Source organism: Anolis sagrei, chromosome 6 (genome assembly GCF_037176765.1).
Source record: "Anolis sagrei isolate rAnoSag1 chromosome 6, rAnoSag1.mat, whole genome shotgun sequence".
Lineage (NCBI taxonomy): Eukaryota > Metazoa > Chordata > Lepidosauria > Squamata > Dactyloidae > Anolis > Anolis sagrei.
This window is the reverse complement of record NC_090026.1, coordinates 72,487,939-72,513,175: the sequence shown is the minus strand read 5'-3', so window position 1 is coordinate 72,513,175 and position 25,237 is coordinate 72,487,939. Positions and strand designations below refer to the sequence as shown.

Below are 25,237 nucleotides of genomic sequence, written 5' to 3'. Positions count from 1 at the left end.
TCATTATGCTGCCAACTGTGCAGAAAGTTTCCTGTTGCTTTCCAGACCCAACATGTTTGTATATCTTTCCCCATTTCATACAAAACCTCTATCCAAAGCAAAAGGCTGAAATAGCAAATGCTGGTCACTGTTGGCATGTACACCATGGCCACAGAAGACTCCCCACTTGTGTCCCTAAATGGCACCAGTGTGTAACAAACCAACCCATAAACACACACAACCACCACCGTCGTCAGCTAAGCCTTATTGCTAGACATGCCGTACCTTGCTCTGAATGTTTATGTGTTGCATCCAAATCAGTTCCTTGCCTCTCCCATCACTGTTTCTTGCTCAGCAATGGTCTAGCTTGCTCGCCTTTGGGAAGAGATATGCCAAATCTAGCAGAGCTCTAATATTTAGATTTTTATTTGGGAAAACTTTAAACTGGTGTGGACTCTGTCCAGATAACATTCTTTCATTTTCCCTGTTCTTTAAGTGGTATCTCGACCACTATCTGTGGAAGATGATCTTTTAAGCTGTACATTTTCTGTTAGCATCTTGTTTGGTGTCTTGTTCTCCTCCTCTTTCAGACACAATTGGAAAAGCAGCAAGTACAACATCAGTATATGCTGCTAGTGCACAGGCTAAAGGTTACTCTTCTTTCCCTTCCTGGGGTACTTGGGAAACAAAGCATTGTCATAGCAACTGCTTGCTACTGCTGCTCCCTAGATAAGGCGTGCAGGAGCATTCACTGCCAGCAGAGGAGAAAGTTCTTGCTCCGGTGAACACTGACTCCATATCGCACCTCTTCCAGCTCCACTGGTTGGTAAGTTCTTCAGCACTGTTGCCAGGGGAGGGAGTGTGGTGTTTTTTGCCTATGGAAATCAGACAAATTTCTGCCTGCGATGTGATAGTAATAAAGGTCACAGATCAGTTCTTCATTCAGACAGCTTTCAAGCAGACTGATTCTATCAGGGAAAAGTTAGGTACTGAGTTGAAAGTGGTGAACTGAGAGATAAGTTGAAGTGGCAAATTTAGAAATATGTATTATAGATAATATAGATTGCTTGATGGTTATATTTACTGCTTGATTTGCATCCCTCCCTAGTGCTAAGTATTCTAGTTTTTTTAATTGACCAATTAAATAATAATAATAATAATAATAATAATAATAATATATTATTATTATTATTATTATTATTATTATTATTTAATACTTTATTTCTAGACTACCCTCTCCAGAAAGGGACTCAGGACAGTTTACATATAGAGACAGGCAAACATTCAATGCCAGTTCTGCTTTCAATGTACTGAAATGCAATTCAATCTCAATCACTGAAATGGAAAAGATTTCCAAGAATGTTTGGACTCCACTGTCCAATCGCACTTATCTGTCTATTCCCATACACATTTACTTGGAAGTAAATTCACCAGAGTTTAAGAGACTTCACCTACTTATTTACAAAACTTGTAAGCCGCATTTTAAAACAAATCCACTCAAAATGGTGCACTACATCGCAAAATGTAATAAAGTCATAGGCACCAAATTAGGATAGATTCACAGGCTGGAAACATGTATGTGTTCACACATAGCATTTCTCTTTAGAGGTGCAGTAGGAATCAGCTTGTGTGTGTGTGTTTGTGTGTGTGTGTGTGAACACTCTTTTTGGTCCTAAAAGTAGGGAAGTTTGATCCACCACCCAATTACATGTAAATTTTACAGATTTATCTTGGAATCTCAAGCAGCCTTGAGTTGCTAATAGGCTGAGAAAGACGGTATACAAGTATAGTAAATAAATAAATAAAACATATTTATGCAAATGTGTGTTGCACACTGGGTTTCTGTTTTCTGTTCATTGGGTTAAATCCCTCAACATTTTAAGAATTTCAGGTTAACAGCCACAAAAAGTTTTGAAAAACATTTACCACCATTTCCATATGTAAAAGCTTTTGTTTAGAATTTTTTTAGCAGAATCATTGCAATAATATGTAGTTCTTTTCTTGTGTTTCAAATTGGTTTGATTTGGTTCATAGTTCCCTTTTTAAAATGGTGTTCAATTCATACGCCTTTTTTTCCTGCAGATTGCCTGTGGGTGTGTGGGAGTGCTTGTAAAGTTTTAAGATTTCGTAAATTTTAAGAGAGATAATTGAAAATGACTGCCTTCTATGTTTTTAAAGCTTCTAGGTTTTATGCTGGAAGTGTTATTGCAACAATATCAGGTAAAGTGTAAAAACCAGCTATTTCCTTTTCATGGATTCTGATGTTAGAATGTGTTTGTACTTTCCATGACCTGCCCCATTCATCCTTCGGAAATCATTGCTAGTGCTTAAATCAAGTAGAATAATTGTATATCACTCTTAGTGGTTTAAGGAGGAAGTTCCATTGGTGTCAGGCAGGCCCGTAGCCAGGATTTCGTTTCGGGGGGGGGGGGGGGGGCTGAATTTTTTTCAGGGGGGGTTTCGGGGGGTGAGTTTCAGGGGAGCTGAGTCTGAGTGAAAGAGGGTCTAGCCTAGCAAACCTTTTGTATCATTACCCCAATACCCCCATGCATATGGGATATATTGAGTATGGTGATCAGATCATGATATGAATAAACAGTTTAAATAATGCACCAGTAAGGCCTTTTTGCAAACCACCATGGGAATTTTGGGGGGGGGGCTGAAGCCCCCCGAGCCCCCCCCCCCCCCCCGGCTACATGCCTGGTGTCAGGGAAGCATTTCTTTCAACCTAAAGGTAAATAATTGTATCAGTGTGGACAGGCAGAAGAGGATACAACTCTTTTTGTTATCTTCTAAACAAATATGCAGGGAAAATCATATCCTAATATAGACAATATTCCTATCCAGGGTTGGGGCACAAGTGGCCTGGGTAATCTAGGATCCCTTTGACATATTTATATTATATTATATTATATTATATTATATTATATTATATTATTATAATATTCCTTTTTATCTTGCTTTTCTCCCATGGGTGGGACTCAAAGTGGCCTACAATGGTTTTAAAACACAAATACATAAAACACATACATACATACGATAAATATTCAACTAAAAAACTTTGCAAGCCAATTTAAAGCCAATAACCCAATTTGTCTACACCATATACAACAAATTAATAGTTTACAACAAATATCATTAAAAATTCCCTAACCTCGGGCTACTGAGGGAAGAACTGTTCACAATATTATAAGCTGCTGGCGAATAAGAGTTACTACAGCATGAATTCTGTGAAAACACTTAGTAACAATGTCATGTTTGCTTGGATGTGAAGCCCTTTAGAAGGGCATTCTAAGGAACTTCAGAAGATTGACTTTAAGACTCATATCTTTCTGTCTTGGCCAACGACAACCTCGTTTTTTTCCCTTCTAGTCTCACCTTTATCCTATAAGGAAGAAGTTTGTGTATTTTTAGTATTGAGATGCATGTATTAGCTAAAGCAGTGTTTCTCAACTTAGGGGTGGGGAACCCTGGGGGGGAGGTCGCCAAAGACAGTCAGAAAACACATGTTTATGATTACCTTAGGAACCCATTTGGCAGAGAAGGCTGAAGATCTCTCCTCCTGTCCTTTTCTTCCTTTCTGGAAACAGACAGCGAATCCTCCTATAAGAATGCTCTTTGATTATGGGTGAACTATAAATCCCAACAACTACAACTCCCAAATGTCATGGACTATTTCCCCCAAATTCCACCAGTGGGCATGTTGAGTATTCATGTAAAGTTTGGTCAAGATCCATCATTGTTTGAGTCCACAGTGCTCTCTGGATGTAGGTGAACTACAACTCCAAAACTCAAGATTAATGCCCACCAAACCCTTCCAGTATTTTCTGTTGGTCATGGGAGTTCTATGTGTCAAGTTTGGTTCAATTCCATCATTGGTGCAGTTCAGAATGCTCTTTGATTGTAAGTGAACTATAAACCCCAGTAAGTACAATTCCCAAATGACAAAATCAATCTCCCCCCCCCCCCAACTCTATTCAAATTTGGACGTACCTGCTATTTGTTCCAAATTTGATCCAGTGAATGAAAATACATCCTGTATATCAGATATAGTTTTATGGTTGGGGGTCACCACAACATGAGGAACTGTATTAAGGGGTTGCGGAATTAGGAAGGTTGATGAGAGTTTTTTGTGAGCAGAAATGGAGATGCTTATGCTAGGATCATCATCAGCATGGTTCATAATAGTGCAAGGAGATCTGGAGTAATGCTCTGAATTTGTTGTGGTGTTTATTGTTTCAGAGAATTTGGACATTTAGGATGTGTAGCAATGTGTTGAGAGGCATTACTAAAAGCATGGCATTTGGGAACTACAGGGAACGGTTTGGAGCCAGGAAGCTGTAAAAGAACAAGATGATCACCAATATGGGAGGCTGATATTGCTCTTGCATAACTCAAATGCATTTTTGTGGATAGTTTAAATATAATTACTATAGTATTCTTGTACAAAACAAGGAACTCATTTTTACAGGAAAATAATAAAAGGAAAAATAAGTTCCTATGATCCAGATTCCATGACATATATCAACTGGTGCACAATGGTGCACAGCAATACTACAGAAACCAATTGTGTAATAATCATTTTCATTTTTCTATGAGTTACTGCTGATATATGTGGAAGTGAATCACTTGACTTCCATTTCTACATGAATCATAAGATAACCAGTTTCAATGGTCCAGGTATCATGTGAAAGATATTACAGATGTGCAATTCGGTTAAACCCCATGCCACTTTCAGTGTCCGGATTTGGGGGAAAACTGGGTTTTTGGTTTGGCAGCCAGAAGATCCAGGAAGATCTGGCCCATTGGAGACAATGGGGAAGTTAGGAGGCTCCCATTTTTAGGGCAACACTGTTAAGAAACTCTCTATTTCTGGTGTCCTTTTCTTTAATCTCCTTCAGCTAGATCTGGATTAAAGCATCAGGCTTAAGAAACCCCTGCTTCTGTCATCCTTTCCTTTAATCTTCTTCAGATAGATCTAGGTTAAAGCATCAGGCTTAAGAAACCCCTGTTTCTGGTGTCCTTTCCTCTAATATCCTTCAACTAAACCTGGGGAGGAATTGAATTCTCCCCATGGGGAATCAAGGGAGTCAGACTATCCCCTCCCTTCATTAAAACCCCAATATTTAAACAAACAATGCCCTCCCTGATGCACTTTCACAGCCATAAATGAAATTACCAAAGGAAAAGATTGGAATTGAGTCCAAAAGCAAGATCCTAAGAGCAGCAAAGGCACTGAGATAGAACATAGAGCATGTGAGTAGCTTGGATGCAACAGGGCTCACAACCACACAGAGAAACCCATGCGCACGTAGCACTGGCTGCCTCCTTCTCCACACTCCATGTGTAGCTGAAAGAAACTGAAGGCAACCATTTTCAGCAGGCACATGGTCTGTTGCATCCAGGGGAAAAACTGGTGGTGGTGCCTGTGCCGTTATGGCTGGTTGAAAGAGCTGGAACAGCCGAAGCCTATTTTGAAAACACATCCATGCACAACCCTAAAAGATATCCATATCAAACAGATGAGGCAGTGCTATAATGGGAGTTAGAGACCCTTATTCAAGTCTCCAGGGCTGTGCAAATAATGTAAGAAGGAAGATAACCATCTGTGCTACTTTGAACTCATTGAACAAAAGGCATAATATAAATCAAAATAATAAATAAATACATATGGGGAAATTCCAATAATATAATATTTTCTTTTAGGGTGCAATCCTGTACATGTATAGCTGGAAGACAGTTCCGTGGATCTCAAATGGGCTTATCTGAGTAGAAACACATAGTTTTATGGCACGTTGATTTACAATATTGATTCTTCACAGTTGATTGGAGTAGACCTTTCTGGTGTTGCAAGGCAATAGATAACGTGTCACTTTCCTTCCTTAGGAAAAAGACCTATTCCAATTATTGCTATGTATTGCCGAAATAACAGTGATTGGATAGAAAAGTTACATCATCATTAACATATATATACGGAGGGGATGCTACATGTATTTTACCCCTTCTAGGACTTTAAAGACTATGATGGAAAGTTTTCTTGTAAGGATTCTTAGGCACGTAAAGGAACACAAGAAGTGATAACAGAAAGGTCCCTTCTACACTGCCATATAATCCAGATAATCAAAACAGATAATCCACATTATCTGCTTTGAATTGGATTATATGAGTCTACACTTACAATCCAGTTCAAAGCAGATAATATGGATTTTATATGGCAGTGTAGAAGGAGCCAAAAACAGGCATTACTAGCATCTTTCTTTAAACATGATCACAATTCCAAGAATCACAGTGTTCTTTTTGCCTTGTGCCATTAACGCTCCGCTTCTCTTTCCTTCCATAAAGCTGTAATCTTACAGCTCAGATTAAAGCATGTGCATATGTACCACAGGCCATGAACTCTATAAAATATGCATGGCTGTCATTTACTGAGCAATTGTACATCAAAAACTGAGGAAAAAATATTCCCCACTTATGCACAGGGCTTGCCTTGATCATATTACTAATTTTTATATTAGTCATTAGGGGTAAGGTCTATAATAATTTTGTTTTGCAGCAGCAGACCAGAGACTATTAAGAATACACTCTGGTAGATGAATATAACACAGTTTAACTCTCCCTTTCTATGTCAAAGAGAGAAGGTACCCACTTTTAGTCAGATCACTGCAGATATCCAGATGCATCCCATTCCAGTGAGATGCTCAATATGTGATGCAAACCATTAAAGTCATTAAAAATGAAGGAAGAGAAAGAGAGACATGGTTGGGAAAGTGAACTCACAGCAGGTTCTTCAGCTGCAATATGAACTCAGCTCCCCCCTGGCTTTGTAAATGAAACGACAGGTGTGCATACCAGCAAATCAATTGCATGTACATTTATCTGCTCATTTGTCATGCTAATAGTTCAAGGAACCTTATTTTTTGTAAGTGAAAAAAATTTGGTGGGTGGGAGGGAGGATTCTTGATTATGAGTTAAGCAAAAGCCAGCCGTTCTTACGAACCATCCACTTTTACTGTGAAACAACTGATCTAAGGAAAGGAGAGCAGAGCAGAAGAGAGGAGAGAAAACTGGTTTAAAATAAGAAAGGAATATATTTATTTTACTATTTTTATATTTATTAATTCATTTAAAGAACTTCAGTGGCAAACACATTCAGGCACATGCACATATTTTCAACAGCTCCAAGAAGTTGGTTAAATTTAGAATAAACATCTGACCCAATGTCCTCGGGTGAACTTCAGCACTAAGTGGGGATTTGAAACTAAGTGTGTCAAGTCGTAGCCTAATACTCCGTTACAACTCCAGATGTGTTGAATTAGAATTCTTAAAAGGTCCACTCTTACCATTTCTTATATCTTCTACAAAAAGTTATGTTTGTCTTCTCTTTGAATAGAATTTGGCTCTTTCCAAGGCTAAGCACCATTTAGAACAGTGGTTCCCAACCTTTTTTTGCTACCATATCTCGTGAAGTCTGATTTGGCCAAGGTGGTCCACACCTTGGTTACATCCAGATTGGACTATTGCAATGCACTCTATGTAGGGCTGCCCTTGAACATGGCCCGAAAATTACAACTGGTACAACGGGTGGCAGCCAGGCTCCTTACTGGAGCAAACTATAGGGAGCATACACCGCCCCTATTAAAACAGCTTCTTTGGCTGCCAATAAGTTGCCAAGCCAAATTCAAAGTCCAGGTAATGACCTATAAAGCCCTAAAGGGTTCAGGCCCCACCTATCTTTGTGATAGCATCTCCATCTATGAACCGGTGCAAATTCTAAGATCCTGCGGGGAGGCCCTCCTCTCGCTCCCACCACTGTCACAAGCATGGTTGGTGTGGACAAGAGAGAGGGCCTTCTCAGTGGTGGCCCCTGTCTCTGGAACGCCCTTCCAAGGGAAATAAGACAGGCCCCATCCTTCCCCTCTTTTCATAAGAGTTTGAAGACCTGGTGGTTTCAACAAATCTTCGAGAGTGACCAGTGGTAGCTCAGCTCAGACACTGTCCATACACGACCTTGCCCCCCCCCCAATATATTACCCTGGTCATTCTCCTAATAGGCCCCTGGAAATAGCCCATCCCCACTTTTGTCACTTAACTATAAGAGTACTGTACCTAAAGGCTAGACCCACCTTATGTTAATTTGTATCAGTTTTGACCCGGCTTTTTAAATTGTCCTAACCCATTCCTTTTCTATGCCCTAACAAATAGACATGAAGAGCAGACAGATTTTCTTTTAATATTTATGTATTGTTGGGTAATTCTATGCTTATGTTGTTTTTGCTTATGTTGTGACTCTATGTTTTGATGTTGTTGCTTGGAAACAGCCCTGAGTCCCCCTGGGGAGATAGAGCGATATATAAATAAAGTATTGTTGTTGTTATTATTTTGACCAGGGTCCACATTAACCAAAGCCTACTTGACCAGGGACAACTTTGGCCAGGGACCACTTAACCGGGACCACTTTGATCAGGGACCACTTTGACCAGGGACCACTCTCCAATATTAGTACCGAAAGGGGTGGGGCTGGTCAGCTCTGTGAAAAGGAGAGTAAATAAAATAAAATAAAATAAAATAAAATAATGAAGTAGGAGGTTCACAGATTTTCATTCTTGCGGCCCACTGCTGGGCTGCGGCCCACAGGTTGAGAACCACTGATTTAGAATATATTGTTAAGAACATAGCTGGATTCGGAATGGAAAATATGACTGGGGAGAAAGAGCTGCTCTCAAGATCATACATACTCATGTCTGTATTAATCTGTTTTCTGGTTCTTCTCTTTTCCTGGAAAATTACCTCCACCACAGCTTGGTATTTGTAAGATGGCTTCTGCACAGAACATACATTTGAACTCAGAACTCAGTTGGCTCTTACAGGTTTCTAGGGCAGGAGTGAGTAGCTCTAGATTTGCAGGATAGGCTGTTAGGTTTGTTTTCATAGAATCATAGAGTTGCAAGAGACCGTGCAGGCCATTCAGTCCAACCACCTGCCATGCAGGAATACAGTTTCAAAGCACTTCTGGCAGATGGTCAACCAGACTTTGTTTTAAAACCTCTAGAAAAGGAGACTTCACCACACTCTGAGGCAGCACATTCCACTCTAAAACAGCTCTTTCCATCCAGATATTTTTCTTAATGTTTAGGTGATATCTCTTTTCCTGCAGTTTGATTCCAATGCTCCATAATCCAGTCTCTGAAGAAGCAGGCACAAGTTCACTGTGGTCTCAATAGGTAATGCTTAAAAATAACTATTATGTCCCCTCTTAACCTTCTCTTCTCTAGATGAAACTACACATATCACCTTATCTCATTGAGAAATTTCACAGGACACTTCAGCCACTTTTCAAGCATAGAAAGGCACTGAGCTCATCAAATGAGTTAAACTACTTCCAGCCATCATACATAACCCTCCACAGTTGAAAAGGGCCAAAGGTGTCCTGAAAGGATGGAAGTCTGGCAATTGACCTCATCACATTGAAAAATGTCCCCATCGTAGGACACTTCAGCCTCTTTTCAAGCATGGAGAGGCACGGAGCTTATTCAGAAGTGTCTTGAAAGGAGGGAACTTTGAACATGGACTACCAATCGTGTTCAGAACTCCTACCTCTTATTGCACTTTACTCCCACATTTACAACTCAAAAACAAGTGGGACGGGAACCATCAAAGTTTCCCATCCTTTTTCATTGTCCATCTGTCAACAGTCTCTTGTGTCATATGGGGTTTGATGATCCCATGGAAATAACCTGGATCACTGTCTCTAATATCACATGGGGATTGATGCAGAACAAAATGATCCCATGGAAAAACAGTTTTAACCTGGATTACTGTTTCTTGTATCACATGGGGTTTGGAGCATAACCATTTTATCCCATGGAAAGAAGTGATTTTAAACTGTCAGTCTCCTTTAATGTAAGGGTCTTTTGCCAGGAAAAGGAATGTCTTGGTTTTGGATTTTGTTGTTTCTCTTGCTTTTTTTAAAAAGTAGTACTGACCATGTGATTAATGTAAAATGAAGGTATTACCATCTCTTAAGTTTCTGCATGTGAGTGTGATGGGGAGGCAGATGAAATAAGAGGGGTGATTCTCTATGCTAAAAGGACAGTCACCCATGCTTTCCCCTCTCAATGTAATGAGGTCCATCATCAGCTCTCTAAGATGCTCCTCATAGGGCTTGACTTCCAGACCATTTGCCATAGCCCTTCTCTGGACATATTCTGTTTATGGAATATTCTGGACATATTCCATCAATTGGAATCAGGCAAAAATAAAATATATACAATTTAGAACTTTTAAAAAGCTGACCCGATGAATTTGTTCTGAGCACCAGAACTAAGCAGAACTCACAGTCCGGCCACACAAAAATCCACTCTTGGTTATTTCACTTCACATTTCAAGATTTTGAGAAAGAGGTCATTTTGTTAAATGATGATGAATTTTAAAAACCATGCTGATATAGACATGCCAAGACATACCTTCCAGCCCCAATTGACTTTATGATCAACTGTGCTCTTCTCAACCTGGTGGTCCATGAACTACTATCAGCATGCAAACTATTGGCTATGGTGCATGGTGCACTTCCAAGGAAGGAAGAAACAATTATAATCAACAGGTAGAAATATAATGTGGCTCCCTGGTACATTAGGGTTGGGAAACCTTGCCAGTTCCCTATATCAAGTAGTATAAGAAGCACAGTTCTAGATGATAAATCACCAAGAGGAGAAACAGGCACTTCCTTTCCTTTTCAGTCATTTCCTAAGCATCTCTTCTCTATCCAGATATAGGCATATAGCGATTCTAAACTATATGTGATGAAAGATGCTAAGTCTGAGATACTGTATTTCATTTCATTTCATTTTGAAAAAGGTTATCAAATAGTTGATTAGTAAAACTAATAACACCTTTTGATCTGTTGGACTTTGCATTAATGTACTACCAGATAAAACTGCTATCACACTATTAACAATTGCTTAGTTAATTATTTACACATTTTAAAAATAGTGTAATAAATATTAGATTATATCAGGTAGAAGAAGTCCACAAAATCTCAGCTGTGGCTTTTTCTCATCTTCTCCAAAGGAGAGATTACTGACAATAGTGAAAAATCATTCATGGGAAACTTTACATGATTTAAGGAGTTGCTCATGGTTCTTGCCAAGAAGGGAAATAGAAGACATGGATCTGGCATAGAACCCAAAACTTATACGCATATTCACACAAAACAAATAGACAAGAGCCTGCATCAGGACATAAAACAAACCACCAGAACCTTTGGCAGATCTATAAGAGCTCCAGGAGGATGCCTTTGTCATCATGTACATGGCCATTGGGACATAGCTAGACACTTCTCAAATACCCACTGCTCTCTACTAGCCATTAAATGGCTAGAGAGGTTGGGCACAGAAAGAAGGTCATTTCTATGGTGGTCTGGCTTGTTGCATGAAAAAGTAATAAATGTTTCTCTCTGCAATCATCAAAGGAGTTCAATATTTTCCATTACACTTGGATATGCCATTAACAGCATGCTAGCCAACAACAGGTGGAAATATCCACAATCACACCCATTTATCCATTTGGGGAAGCCATCCCAGAAAAAAACAAAAACAGCAACTCCAAAGCTGGTCACAAGTATACAGTCCTCAAGGGAAGGACAGATCACTCAACTCTTGTATGGTGCTCAGCTGGGCCCCTTCCCCAGTTTTGCCCCATTAGAGCTGGTTCAGTCCAAGTTTCTGAGATTGGCCTTGCAGGTACCTAAATGCGTTTCTAATGCCACCCTGCGACTAGAGACGGGTTTTATGAGAGTGGAGGCCAGGGTGTGGGTGGCCATACTCAACCTCTGGCTCAGACTGTCCCGTGCACCCCTTGGCCTTGCCCCACTAACCATGGAGGATGACTTCCAATCCACATGGAAGCAGGCGGTAGCATCCAAAATCTCCCCGTTGGGATTTTCTCCAGGTCTACTATTAGCTATGGATTACAATCAAGCCAAAGCACTTATTAAACAACGTATCACAGACACAGAGTGCCAACTAGATCTGGCCTCGGCTCCAACCTTCCTTATCAATGAAGACAGCAGATACCTTGCCTCCCCTATGGCATATTTAACATACTTAGAGGTTCCTCTTCATTGAAGGGCTTTCACCCTGGCCCGATGCCACGCTCTCCCATCAGCTGTACTTGAAGGCCGCTACCGGAAGATCCCTTTCCCAGAGAGACTCTGCCCCTGTGACTCGGGTCATGTAGAAACAATAGAACATGTGCTCCTTCAGTGCCCGTTCTACAGGGATACCTGTGCCAGGCTTATCTTACCTCTGATAGACAAGCACCCAGGCCATTCAGGACAATTTTATACCTCCCTGCTACTTGCAGATACTAATTCAGCTACAACCTACAATGTCGCAAAGTTCTGTGCAGCAGCATACAAAATCCGCCAGGGAATGACTAGTTCCAAAAGTCAACTGTGTGTCCAGTAATCTTCTTCCCTGAATCTACAATTTGGTGATGGATCTGGGCATTGTATGTTTTCACCCTGTTTCCCCTTCTGCTCCCTCACCCATATTGTGTTTTTAGTAGTTATATTTATATTTATATTTTTAATGTACCAAACATGCCAGGTTTGTATGGAAATGTGACACTATTTCCTGTGCTGGTCAATGACCGAAATAAATGTTTTGATTTGATTTTTGGACAGATCACTCACTGATTGATAGTCTTCAAATGATCAGTATTTGTTTATTTTTCTAGTTAACAAGAAGAACAAAAAAGCACTTATATAGAGAATTGTTGGACGTTTAGAAGCTTACTATGGTAAAAAAAAAAAGACAAGGAAGTAAAACAAAATTGTAAATGGTCTGAATGGGAGTGAACATCACTTCAACACTCCATCATACCTTCTATGATATGGAAGTGTAGCAGACTCACAAGACTCCATAGTATACAAACTCTATCCTCCAGCAGTGGAAAATGGCCAGGAGGCTGCTGCACTGACCCATATATATCTGCTATCTGGGTATTTGACTCATAGTAGAGCCAGCAGCAGATTAGATCAGGTTTTCCTAATTTTTTTCTACTTCCGACCCCTTTCTGTCTGAGAAAATTTTATGTGACCCCAGGTAAATAAAATAGGTGTAAATATCAAACATTTGCTGATTTTCCTTTTCGTGGAATACAGCTTTGATATTTACACCTATTTTATTTAAGTGCTGCTTAGTTCTGGTGCTCAGAACAAATTTATCAGGTCAGCTTTTTAAAAGTTTTTAAAAAGTACTACAGAAAAAGCATTTTCTGCAGAGTCCATTGCAAACACTACATGTTGTTGCAACCTTTTAATTTCAGAAACCTTTTAATTTTGCCAATTTTTTCATGACCTCAACGTTAAGCTAAGGGGATCCCATTCAGGGCCAGTACCTTCATTCTAAGAAGCAATGGACTAGATTAGCCTCTTGTTTTGTTTTGGACGGTTCCAGCCCAGCCTACCTATCTGAACGCATCTCTTCCTACGAACCCTCCAGGAAGTTAAGATCATCTGAGGAGGCCCTACTCTCGATCCCGTCTGCTTCGCAAGCACGCTTGGTGGGGACGAGGGACAGGGCCTTCTCTGTGGTGGCCCCTTGGCTGTGGAACTCCCTGCCTAGGGATATTAGATCAGCCCCCTCCCTCCTGACTTTTCGGAAGAAAGTAAAAACCTGGCTCTTCGAGCAAGCCTTGGGAACCCCGGAATAGATAGTCAAGCTTGAGATGGAGAATGACCCAGGAACGGCCAAGATGATGAAACAGATGAGGAGTGGAATGAGAGGATATAGCTCTTTTTAAATTGTTATTGCACTGTCTCTTTTGTCTAAATGCACTTAATTGTTTTTGCTGTTGTATTGTATTGATGGCATCGAATTGTGCCGATATGTAGACCACCCTGAGTCACCTGTGGGCTGATATGGGCAGGATATAAGTGATGTAAATAAATAAATAAATAAATATACTTATGCAGTGAGTTGTAGCCAGAGTGAGGCAGACATCTCACAGGCGCCAGACTTCGAGTGTCCTGAAACAAATTGTTAGCTATTTAATTTGTTATTAAATAAAATACTGGGGGTGAGTGGAGAGAGAGATGCTTGTGGGATAGTCTGCCTCATGTGCCAAAATAACTTGGTTAGCTTGATGTACCTTGATGGGAGGGTGATGAGTGGCATGTGTCTAAGGCAGTAAAATGTCCCAGGCAACCCATGCCTGCTTTGGCCTGCAAACAGTAACCTTACCAAAAACCTGATAAACCATAAAATGTGACTGACTGACTGCATTTAGTTTATGGGGCCACAAGTTGTGCCCCACAACTCAGAATAAGTCTTGAAATACCTGAAAGTGTTAGTGGTTCCTCCTGAGACATTCCTTTCAACTGCCAAAGCATTCTATACAAAACTGAAACATTCCTTATATTGTCATCATTATGGAGTGAGTAAAAGAGATTTTTTTAAAATGCAAAATTATTTTTTATGGTCATTTTGTCTTAATATAAAAAAGGAAGGAACATATCTCAAGGATTATATCTGGGGTGTTGAGGGACACAAATGTTTACTGTATCAATGAAGAAAAGAGATTGTGACATATACACTAGATCCCTCTATACTAGTTGTATTATTTTGTTTCTTTTAGTTTCTGGAGAAAATCCTGAAATGTCTACGGAATATATGCAGGCATCACATGATATCTCAGAAGACAGAGTGGATGGCCGAGATACTCACTGTAACCACATAGGTCAGTCTCGTGGTGGTGATGTCAGATTGGAGAAAATGGCTTCTTGCCAGCAATAAGCACTGTCCATTGTTTTCCCCCTCCCTCACCTCCCCTGCTGAACAACTGTTCCCAATGAAACCTGATAGACTGTGCCTTCTGGTGATACAAAGGATGACAGATGGAGAAGCAATGACAGGGTCTGGGTCTTTCTCCCTCCCTTTCCCTCTCCTTCTCTCTCTCTTTCTTTCCTTCCTCTTGCTGGGAAACATATAAATATTGCCTCAAGCTCTTGGGGGAAAGTGATTAATAAACAGGATGAAGTACAAGAGAAGGGAAACAAAAGATTTCTTCTTTGCACTCTTTACATGGCCACACATGCAAATTTTCCAAACGTGTTTTTATAATCATAGATTCTAAATCCACAGATTCAACCATTAACTAATAGAAAACATTCCCTCTCACATACAACCCCAAAAATCCCAAAAGCAAATCCTGATTTTGTCATTTTATATAAGGTTATACCATTTTACTATACAATTGGATATCATGGGACTTGAGCATGGATATTGGTATCCATCCAGGAGGGTCCCTAAAACCAAACCACGGGTTATACAAAATACAAACAAATTAATATTGCCAATGAATATGCAGTATGTTATATTTCAGAGAAAGTAACTGGAAAACCCCACTTCTGAGTAATCTTTACCTTTAAAAAATCTATAAAATTCCTAGAATCACCTTTTATTAATAGGAAACATGAAGGCACATACATATGTATTGTCTTTTGAACTTTTACTTTATTGCAATACTTTCATCCCTGAAACACTTTCCTTTTTCACCATTTGAAAACATTGCCATCAAAAGGTATTTGAACTTTGCTAGCTATGTGCTCTTCAAACCTCATGATTATTCATATTTTGGAATCCTTATTTTACCTCAACGTTATAAAGAGCTCTGGTTTTACAGAACCAGACACAAACATAAGAGTACATTCAATAAATGTCAGTGTCTGGTTTGGTAAAGTCATAAATCTGAAGTAAAATAAGAATTCTGAAACATGAACACCCACATACATTTTCTTGTGATCTGAATTAACTTACTTGCTGGAACTTCTTGGGTGTTCTTATTAATACTTGATTATAATTTAACTAAAATTACATTACGTTATATCAGTCTTTTTCAAGTTAATTCCTTCCACATCTTTTTGATAATAACTAGGAGATGGAAATGTTTGTGTTTGGAAATATTTGTGAATTTTAATCTTCTCCTCACTGTGAGGAAGTTGTTGACTACTGTAACTTTTCGAAGACTATTCTCAGATCAGGAATGATTGTGTGCAAAATAACGCATGTTGATTCTTCATTTGTAGGACAACCATAACCATGGTTGTTAACAACACAAAACATTTCCTGGGCAGAAAAGTGAATTTTCTGAGCAAATGTGTGGATTTTTTTAAAAATGTGCAGGAAGCGAACAAACTAGAAGCAATTAGTATTATAGACCATTCTGAACTGGAAAGAAGCTCACCTATCTACAATTGTCCTCAGACAACTTTCCTGACACTTAAGAAACACATTTTTGCATTTTCTGTAGAAATAACTTCCAACATCTCTAGCCAATGAGGAATCAATGGAGTTATAGTTCAACACATCTAGAGGACACAAGGGTAGGGAGCCAATTGTCTTGCTTTCCATGAACCTTTTAAGATCAACATCCCCTTTTTGGCAGCTTTTTGTTCATCTTCCTAACATGTTCCAAAGGACTTGGGGATCTTCTGGAATATGTTGGCAATGCTACACAGAGCTGTAGTATAAGAGAAGGACAAAATATCTGAATTCAACTGGAATTGGAGACAGAGCAGATCACTAAGAATTAATGCCCAGGCTGAGGAAGGCTAAGCTGGGGTTTTTTTTCAGGGAGGGCCAATTTGTTAAACAGTTACAACCGAAGTTTGAATTGTACATAATTGTTTTGATAATTTCTATGTTTTTTTTAACTGCAGATGATCTTTCTGAACAGTTGCTAAAGGGCTGTGAACTTAAAAAGTTACCAAGAAAAGGGGAAACTCTGCAAGAGTCTCCAAAAAGTGAGTTGGATCCAAAGAAACCAAAGAGGAAGGATACCCCAGCAATAAATACCCCGCCTCCAATAGCAGGTTAGCAGTACTGATTTGGGTCACATTAACTACTGCATATGGAACTACAGGTTGAGTATCCAGTAAGTTTCTCAGTATGAGATTGATTATGTGTGCTCGGGCCAAAGACCAGAGTTTTCAGTCTAGGATCTGGTCTAATTCCTGACTTAGCTCAGGATGAGTACCTAAGTAGTTGGTGTAAGATCAGTTCTAAGAAAGCCTTCTCCATTGGCCTTTCTGCGTCCCTCTTAAATCATCTGGACTTTTATATGGCTCTCAAAATAATCAAACAGAGACTGGGGGACACTGCCTTTTGTGAGCTGTGTTCTTGTTCATACGTATCTTGCTCCCCAACTGCTCTGTCCATACACTATGTCAGGACTTTCCACACAGCAAACTACTTAAAGAACTTGACTGTGGCCAAATACCACTGTCTATTTTCCAAAGCAAGATGCAATGTACTCCCGTCTGATCTGCTGTGTGGGAAATTTGCAGGTATCCCATATAAAGAAAGTCTCTGCCCATGTAACAATCAGAAAGTAGAATTCATGTACCATATTCTACTCTCATGCAGTTTCTATGAACAGGCCAAAGCATACACAATCAATCCCCTATTGAGAAACTCACCGGCTTGTTCAGTGAAACTTTATGTGAAGTTTCTACTTGGTGACAATTTTCTCCACGTGACCTTGGCAGTTGCCAAGTTTCTTTCCATGGCAGCCAGGATTAGACAATTCCCAATTTTAGACACAGGCTGAAACATGCCGGTACCTTTGTAATTTTTGACTTATGTTTTTAACCATCATGTACAGTATAAAGCAGTTTTAATCCTGTATTCTAAGCAGTTTTAACTGTTGCAAATTTTATCCAACTATGTGTCTAATCAGTTGGCTGTTGTTAATGTTATTAACCTTCTACACCTATGGAGAAAAAGGTTATTTGGACCATAAGAAAATGTTTTCGTTGTTGAGCATCCCTTATCCAAAATGCTTGGTACAAGAAACGTTTGGAATTTGGGTTTTTTTTCCTGGTATATCCAGAATGAGATATCTTGGAAATGGGACCCAAGTCTAAATGCAATATTTAAAAGATGTGGAATATCCCTGGGCCCTGGACTGAACCCTGTGGCACCCACTAGTCACTTCTCTCCAGGATGAAGAGGAACCATTGGTAAGCACCTTTTGCGTTCAGCTAGTTGACCAATTCCCACTCCACCTAACAGTAGCATCATCTAAACCACATTTTACTAGCTTCTTTATTTTTATAATTTGTGTGTCACTCATGCATCTCTTGCATCATCTTATGATCAGAATATTTTACAAAATCTAATTACCTTTTCATATGTCATTTCTGTAGGTATTCTTTCAGACCACTTAATTAGAAGGTTTGATCTCTCTCAGAAACCACTAAGGGGTCATCTCACTCTAGCATGTCAAAATGCAGAACAGGAACAGAAAAAACCCAGAAGGAAAAACACCCCTGCAATAAATACACCACCCCTGCTTGCAGGTAAGAAAACCGTAAACAAGAACTTCAACTGACTCCATCTGATGTTACACTTCCTACAAACAAGGTATAGGTTTGGAAATCCTGAACATATTTCTAAACTAAATTGAAGTGCTCAGAAGCAGAAAATAAGTTCAAAATGTTGCTAAGATATATATTTTCTGTGTTCTGTGCAAAACCACCATTGAGTATTCCTTACTTAAGAAAACCTGTGAAATTCATGTGGTCACCATAAGTTGATAGGTGACTTGAAGGCACACACACACAATAAAATTGTATTGATTGACAAGATTCAATAGAACAATCTCCTAAGCACAGACAGGACATTGCCCTCATTGATTATGAATAGCAAGTACTGGCCACAGTTTGTATGGAATTTACTTAATTATTGCCATTTTCTATTAAGCAAGTACATTTTATTCATGGATTTCACATTTATGACATATCTACAGTGAGAGCACATTTCTGAGTCACTGTGTCTGTCAGTCTCCAATAACTCCAAAAAGCATAAATCGCTCAGTTACTTGAAACTTGCCTTGGGTGCCAAAGGAAATCTTTCAGTGTGTATCACAGAGTGTTTTGATTTTTAACTGAATTAATGAGAGATAATAAAACTGTTTGCAGCCCCAACTTAAACATTAGGTTTCTCTAATTTCTCTAAAGACAAGGCTGCAGCACACCTGGGAATCATGACTTCACTGGATCTCTAGATAACTATGTCCTGCTTCCATCTGCAGAGGCCAGAAAAATCCAAGAGGAATAGGGAGGAACTCTTGCTGGCTGATAAGAGAATACAGAAAGGAATGACAGTTTTGACAGACACCTTCGTTCCCAGGATGATGGGGTAGGGCCAGGCTGAGGACATGGTGCCCCAGTGATCTTTTGCAGCTGGGAGATTACATGGGGAGTCACATGAGCATCACAGCCAATGGAAACCAAAGGATTCTTGGAATCTCATTGGTTCATTTGAGGGGACAGCAAACGTGATATATCAGGCAATCAAAGATGTAACCAGGTCGGGGAACCCCGGTGCTGTAAGCCTTGGCTATGGGCCCATCATTATTAATTTGATAACTGTGTGATAAGCCCAGAAGCTGCCACAGGATCAAGTTTAAGTTCATATTCATGGTGGCATTCCAGATGCATGATTTGATAGGATTCTCAACAAATGTAGTGTGCCAACCAATTAAACTATAATCAATGAAGTTGTGGTCTTATTTTATCCAACACGTGAGGCTTTGTCCTTCAATGTGCACAGAGGGCTACCTCCATGCCTGCTCCTTAAAGAGTGTGGTAGAGGGAGAGTCAAACTTTTGAGAAAGAAAATCATGGCAAGAGGGAAAGCAAAAGGAAAGAGAGGAGGAACTGAGAAAAAATATTGTAATTCTACTAATTTTTTAATATAAGGACCAGCAACAAATTTACTTACACCTGGATAAGGTACAAGCTATGCCTTCTGGCACCGCCCCCCACAGGTTCCTAAAAGGTGGGGATTGAGGAAAGTATAAGATGGAATGAGTAACACTGTAGAGAGAAGTGCTGGGTGAAGCAGTGAAAGTCACTGCCACCATAATCTTTTTCTTTTTTTTTTTTTTTGCCTAACGCCTTTTGGCTTCACTTCCTTTTAGTGCATTGGGAATACTCAATATATATACTGAGACTACAGCACAAAGCATCAGAGAAAAATAAGATAGCAGCAGCTATGGCTGTTAGACCAATTTCGTCTATTAAAATTTTGAGATAATTAACAATATTCCAAAGTCATTTTGAAGGGTCAGTATCAGTTATGGTAACCCCTCTGGGGTACACAAGTCCCAGCATTTCCTCTGCCACTCTAGCTGCAAATAACAATGTGACCTTTGTAGACACATAGGTTACTAATGGTTGCTGCAAATAGGCTGAATTTTTTATAGCCAAATGATTCACCTTATGAGAGATCTCACACTCATAACATGATTTAACGGTCATATCTTGAGAAGAGAATTGGTCCTGATGTTGTACATCAGAACCAGAAGCACATCACGAATTAAAGCCTTTACCTAACCATATGTTTACCTCAAAATATTAAGTCCTCAGTGTGGATTATTATTTGAATTACATCCCACCTTTCTCCAAGATGGGATCAATGGCAGTTTATAGCAATTTTAAACAAGATTAATCTAAAAGCTTACTTCAGTTTAAAAGTTTTAAAAATAATCAAATAGGAAGAACTAAAATTGTATTTACATGTCCTTGATAGTTTGTTAACCACCTTGAAGAACTTTATGAAATATGAGGAAGGGAACAACTAAATAGCTTTTTGTAGAAAATTTGACCAAATAAGATCTCATTCCTACATTAATTTATCTAAGTAAATTCCATGTAGTTATTCTGTGCAAGCAAAAATCTATGTGCATTTTCAGTTGCTTGTTTTTATTATCCTGTTCAGCCTTTGTGTGTTGACTGCATGGGCACTCTTAATAAATTTTCTTCTTTTCACTGAAGCTCAATATATGCTCCCAATTTTCTTCCTCTAAAGCAGCTGTCAAAGGCGGTGTCTCAAAGGAAACAGATGGCATCACATTGTGCAAACCAATACTAGTTACTTCAGTTGTTGTATCATATAACAGATACTTCTGTGAGTGCAACTGTCTGCCCAAATGATTTTCCTTGTAAAAAAAATCCAAATTGCCAAACCATGGCTAAAATGGTCTGGCATTTTCAGACCAAGAAAATGCAGGATCATCAGATCAAGATAAGCTTTCTGTTCTTTTTTGATTGTCTGAATTGGGTTGTTGTAGGTTTTTCGGGTTGTATGGCCATGTTCTAGAAATTACTGTAAGAAAACAATTCAAACTGTAAATTCCGGATTACAATTTAAACTATATGTGAATATGTAAAGCAAAGTGTAGCAACTTTGGAGAGTCAGGGAGATATGAGAACATTTGAACTAGAATCATGTTAGTGGCATAAGTCCACCTTTATGTCTCCATATGTCTGATGTTGTTGTTATTGTTGAGAGAACAACAAAAAAACCCTCCCCAGACTTACCACTGAACTCCTGCAGCCCCACTCCACCACCACACATAGCTATTCTGCGGTTAACCGAGTGTTAGAGTGAGAGAGGTTCAGAGAAATATCTGGCTATGTCACTGTAGTGAGAAACAAAGTGATTACAACTCCAGAAGACAGTAGCAAATCTAATAATTTTGTGTCTGGCCACATGCTTCTCCCATCCCATTCCCTTTACCTCTACCAATCATGGAATGGCAGTGCTGGGGGAAGCTCAGCAATGGCTTAGTGGTAAGGTAATGACCACACATAGCATAGTTCTGCATGCAGAAGCATTAACCAATATTCATAGATTTCTTCAAATTCAGAATTCTGGAGATAAACAAACATGAGTTTCCCCATTCCTAGGTAATGGAAAACCCATTATATCTTCAGTATTTAATAAAGCATGATAGATATAGAAATTTTTCTCTGAAAAGGAAAAAAGTTCATGCAGAAAGTCCTCTGGTTGCATTTTGGTCTGAGTAAGGTATATTGAAGTTGGTGTATAATGCAATTCCATTCATGTATGTAAGTCCCACTGTATTCAATGGAGCTTATTCCTGAGAAAGCGTTACAAGGACTGAATAAATGGGTTTGGCATTTCACCCACCTTGCATTCTGTGAAGTCAGTCTCCTTAAGTTCCTCATACTTTACCAAACATGGGGTTTTAAAATTATGGTTGGGCACAGCGATATTGTGGTCTATGAATGCATAGATACAACTTTCAGTCTCTGTAGCAAACCAGATGATATTTATGAGAATATCTGTATATACTTTCTGTGTTACATAGAGGTTAAACCAGGACACAGGGAGGACAGATGCTTCTAGAGCAAACCATGTGGTTTGGGACAGGTTTGGGTTTGGGACAGGTTTCTATAATTCAGGCCAATGTGGGAAACCCTTTAGAATAGCAGCACTTTGCCACCCAGCCTTTAGGAAAGAAACCCCGAAGAAAGAAAGAAACGGTCTTAATATTCAGTGCTGTATCTATACACAGTGAGAACCAAGAAGGAGATACTCAAATAGAATAAAACACAGATTCTTCTTGTCTTCTCTCACTCCCCATTATATATTTTTCTGTTGTAATTCTATTAAATCATTAATTAAACCCACTTTTTATTTCCCTAGTCTTGAAAAGGAGGGGAATTTCAGCTTCATCCAAGTTATGGGATATTATTGTTTTCACAGCTTTCAGACAGATTCCACACTATACAGTAATGGCACTATTATTTCACTTTAACAGCCATGTTTCCACCCTATAGAATCTCAGGTTTTTCATTCTGGGAGAGGTATGTAGAATTTTTAACCATAGGGATACAATGCCTTACCAAACCACAAACCTTAGGATTCTATTCTAGATTTAGCATGGTATTTGAAATGGGATCATGCTGTATTTTTTTTTCACACACTATGATTCATTTAAAAAAAAGTGAATATAAAAATAAAAAGAACAATTAAATTGTACTGGGTGTTTGGTTAAAAATACCATTAAAACATAATAAATACAATTAAAATGCAATTCTAAGTAATATATATTATTACACATGTATTGGTTTTTAGCAGCATTTTAAGGATTCTTTAACTGAACAGATCAGTACATATAACAGTGAATTAAAGAAAGCACAAGGCGTAGAGACAGAAATCTCAGAACAGAAAATGACAAGGAGTAAAGGAGTTATAGTAGAGGAGAAAGAAGAGAATTTTGCTATAATTGAGCTGTGTGATGAGCCCCCACTCTGCACGTGGAGAAAGTGATAGAATTGGTTGAACCACTAAATGATAGAAAGCATAATGTTTGTGGGGCAATGCCCAGACATCAATGTATATTGTCTGGGCACGGCCCCATGTAAGCCGCCCCGAGTCCCCTCGGGGAGATGGAGGCACAAATAAAAAGCCACAGCTGTGCTGAAATTGTTGTTTTCGATGTCTGACTTTGTGCATGTGTGTGTTACATGGTTTCGAACTAAATATTTTAGAACTCCTAACTCTAATTACAACCAGAAACAGTCCTGTTTGTTCTGCCACTTCATTTTCACTTCATTCAGGCTTGTATATACACTCAACCTCATACCTTTCACTAGGAAGGAAAAATAAGGATTACGCACACTTTTGTCCACCCTAATAATAGAGACATCCATAATTACATCTACAGTTTAGCTCACATTACAGATAACAGTTTCCTCCCCACTCATACAGATGCTACTCAGTTCAAACTAAAACACTCTGAAATTGAAACATTTGTTAAAAAATTCTTAGACCCAGGGTTATTTAAGTAATTTTTTTTTGTCTCAGAATAGTCTGAACACCTCTTGTATGTGCAGTTTATGGAACCAGAAACAGCATTACAAAGATTGGTCAACATTACCAGCCATGGTGTCAGAAGTCATGTGTAGTGGTTCACAGGTGGGAATGGGGAGGACAGGTGAAATAATATTTGTATTATGAGTGTTGAATTTTGAAGATTGTGTGTTGTTGTTGTTGTTGTTGTTGTTGTTGTTGTTATTTATCATATACCACAATAAAAATGTATACAAAAAAGAAAAAGAAAATGTGATGTAAACTCTGCAATCACACAGTTTATGGCCCAAAGAAAAGCTTATTTGTAACCATCTGTTGCATCTCCTTTTTCTTGTTGAAGGCATTAAACTACCAAAAGAAGAGAAGCAGACTGTGATTGTTGAAGATGACGAAAAGGAGGCTGAAACTTCACCTTTTTAGCTTGTTGTCATATTGCCATTTTTTGTAAATAATTGTATATGATTGAGTAGTAATAATTTCTAAAGCTGTTTCTTTTTTAAAAAAATCAGAAATATAATCCACGCTGCCTTTACAACACAATGTCTTAAATCTTATTACTTCTCACTAGAATAGACAGATTTAGTCAGTGGGATTTACCTATGTGTCACCTTACATCCAACTATTGATTCAGGAAGTTTATTTTAGTTAAGGATAATGAACAAAATCCAAGCTAATATAATGTATAAGACATATATTAAGCCTGCTGAGGCATGTCTGCAGAAATACAGATTTTTTAAAAAACCAAATTCTTCCTAACATAAAGTATGTTGTCTGTATGTATGTTCCGTAAAGACACTTACATGTCTTGATGGATCTGCACCGAAGGTGGTGTCCATGCCCTTCATTATCCAACTCAAAAATACTGGTGGAGTTTAAATTTTAAACACCTACCCCATTCAGGGCTAGGAACCCCCAAAATAAATACATTGGTAGGTATGCAGTGCTCAAATGAAGCTACAAGAGGGCAATAGATGGATAGAAAAGCTACCTCAGAGGGCGAGCTGACAAATGGAAGAGAAATGGAGTGTCAGCAGTAAGACACTTGAGGAGTCCCTTTTGGACAGCCATAGCATTGCTATGGAGACATTCTAAAGGAGACCTTCCCAGAGGGACTGGTAAAGATGGAAGCGAGCTGGAGACAGGAGAAATATTCCTTACAATAACAAAATTTGGGTAATAATTCAGTTCTTTACAGAATTCTATATTCAGAGCACTCTATTTTTGATGCATGGAGAAAAGAATTAACTTGAGTTAATCTGTGATGAGAAGCTGAGTAATGCAACTGTTATTTTGACAGTTGTTGAGAACTGTTCTGTATGGGTGTCATTTTTTATTTGGATAAAATTCGGAATATACTGTAACATTTGGCAACATTCAGCTTGAGTATGTCTCTGTAACTCCTTTGCCCTCTCCCTGTTCTTGCTTACCTCACAATGGATGATTCAGGTTGAATCTACACTGCCATATAATCCAGTTTCTGAATCCTGATTATCTGCTGTGAACTGGATTACGAGTCTACACTGTCATATAATCTAAACTCAGAATTTGGATTATATGGAAGTGTAGAT

The 25,237-nt window shown here is 38.9% G+C and overlaps 1 protein-coding gene across 2 annotated transcripts; it reads left to right on the top strand.

The window, feature by feature from the left end:
* The first annotated feature begins 498 nt into the window (after positions 1-498).
* Positions 499-25,046, top strand: PPP1R17 (protein phosphatase 1 regulatory subunit 17). Of its 2 annotated transcripts, XM_060781648.2 has the most exons (6): positions 499-805; positions 2,158-2,199; positions 14,617-14,718; positions 16,700-16,852; positions 18,188-18,340; positions 24,010-25,046. In XM_060781648.2, exons 3-6 carry the CDS (start codon positions 14,637-14,639, stop codon positions 24,087-24,089), a joined length of 468 nt encoding a protein of 155 aa, XP_060637631.2. In that variant the 5' UTR covers positions 499-805; positions 2,158-2,199; positions 14,617-14,636; the 3' UTR covers positions 24,090-25,046. The 2 variants fall into 2 exon arrangements, with proteins under 2 accessions (XP_060637631.2, XP_060637630.2); XM_060781647.2 differs by lacking the exon at positions 2,158-2,199 and having other exon boundaries at positions 510-805.
* The last annotated feature ends 191 nt before the right edge of the window (positions 25,047-25,237 follow it).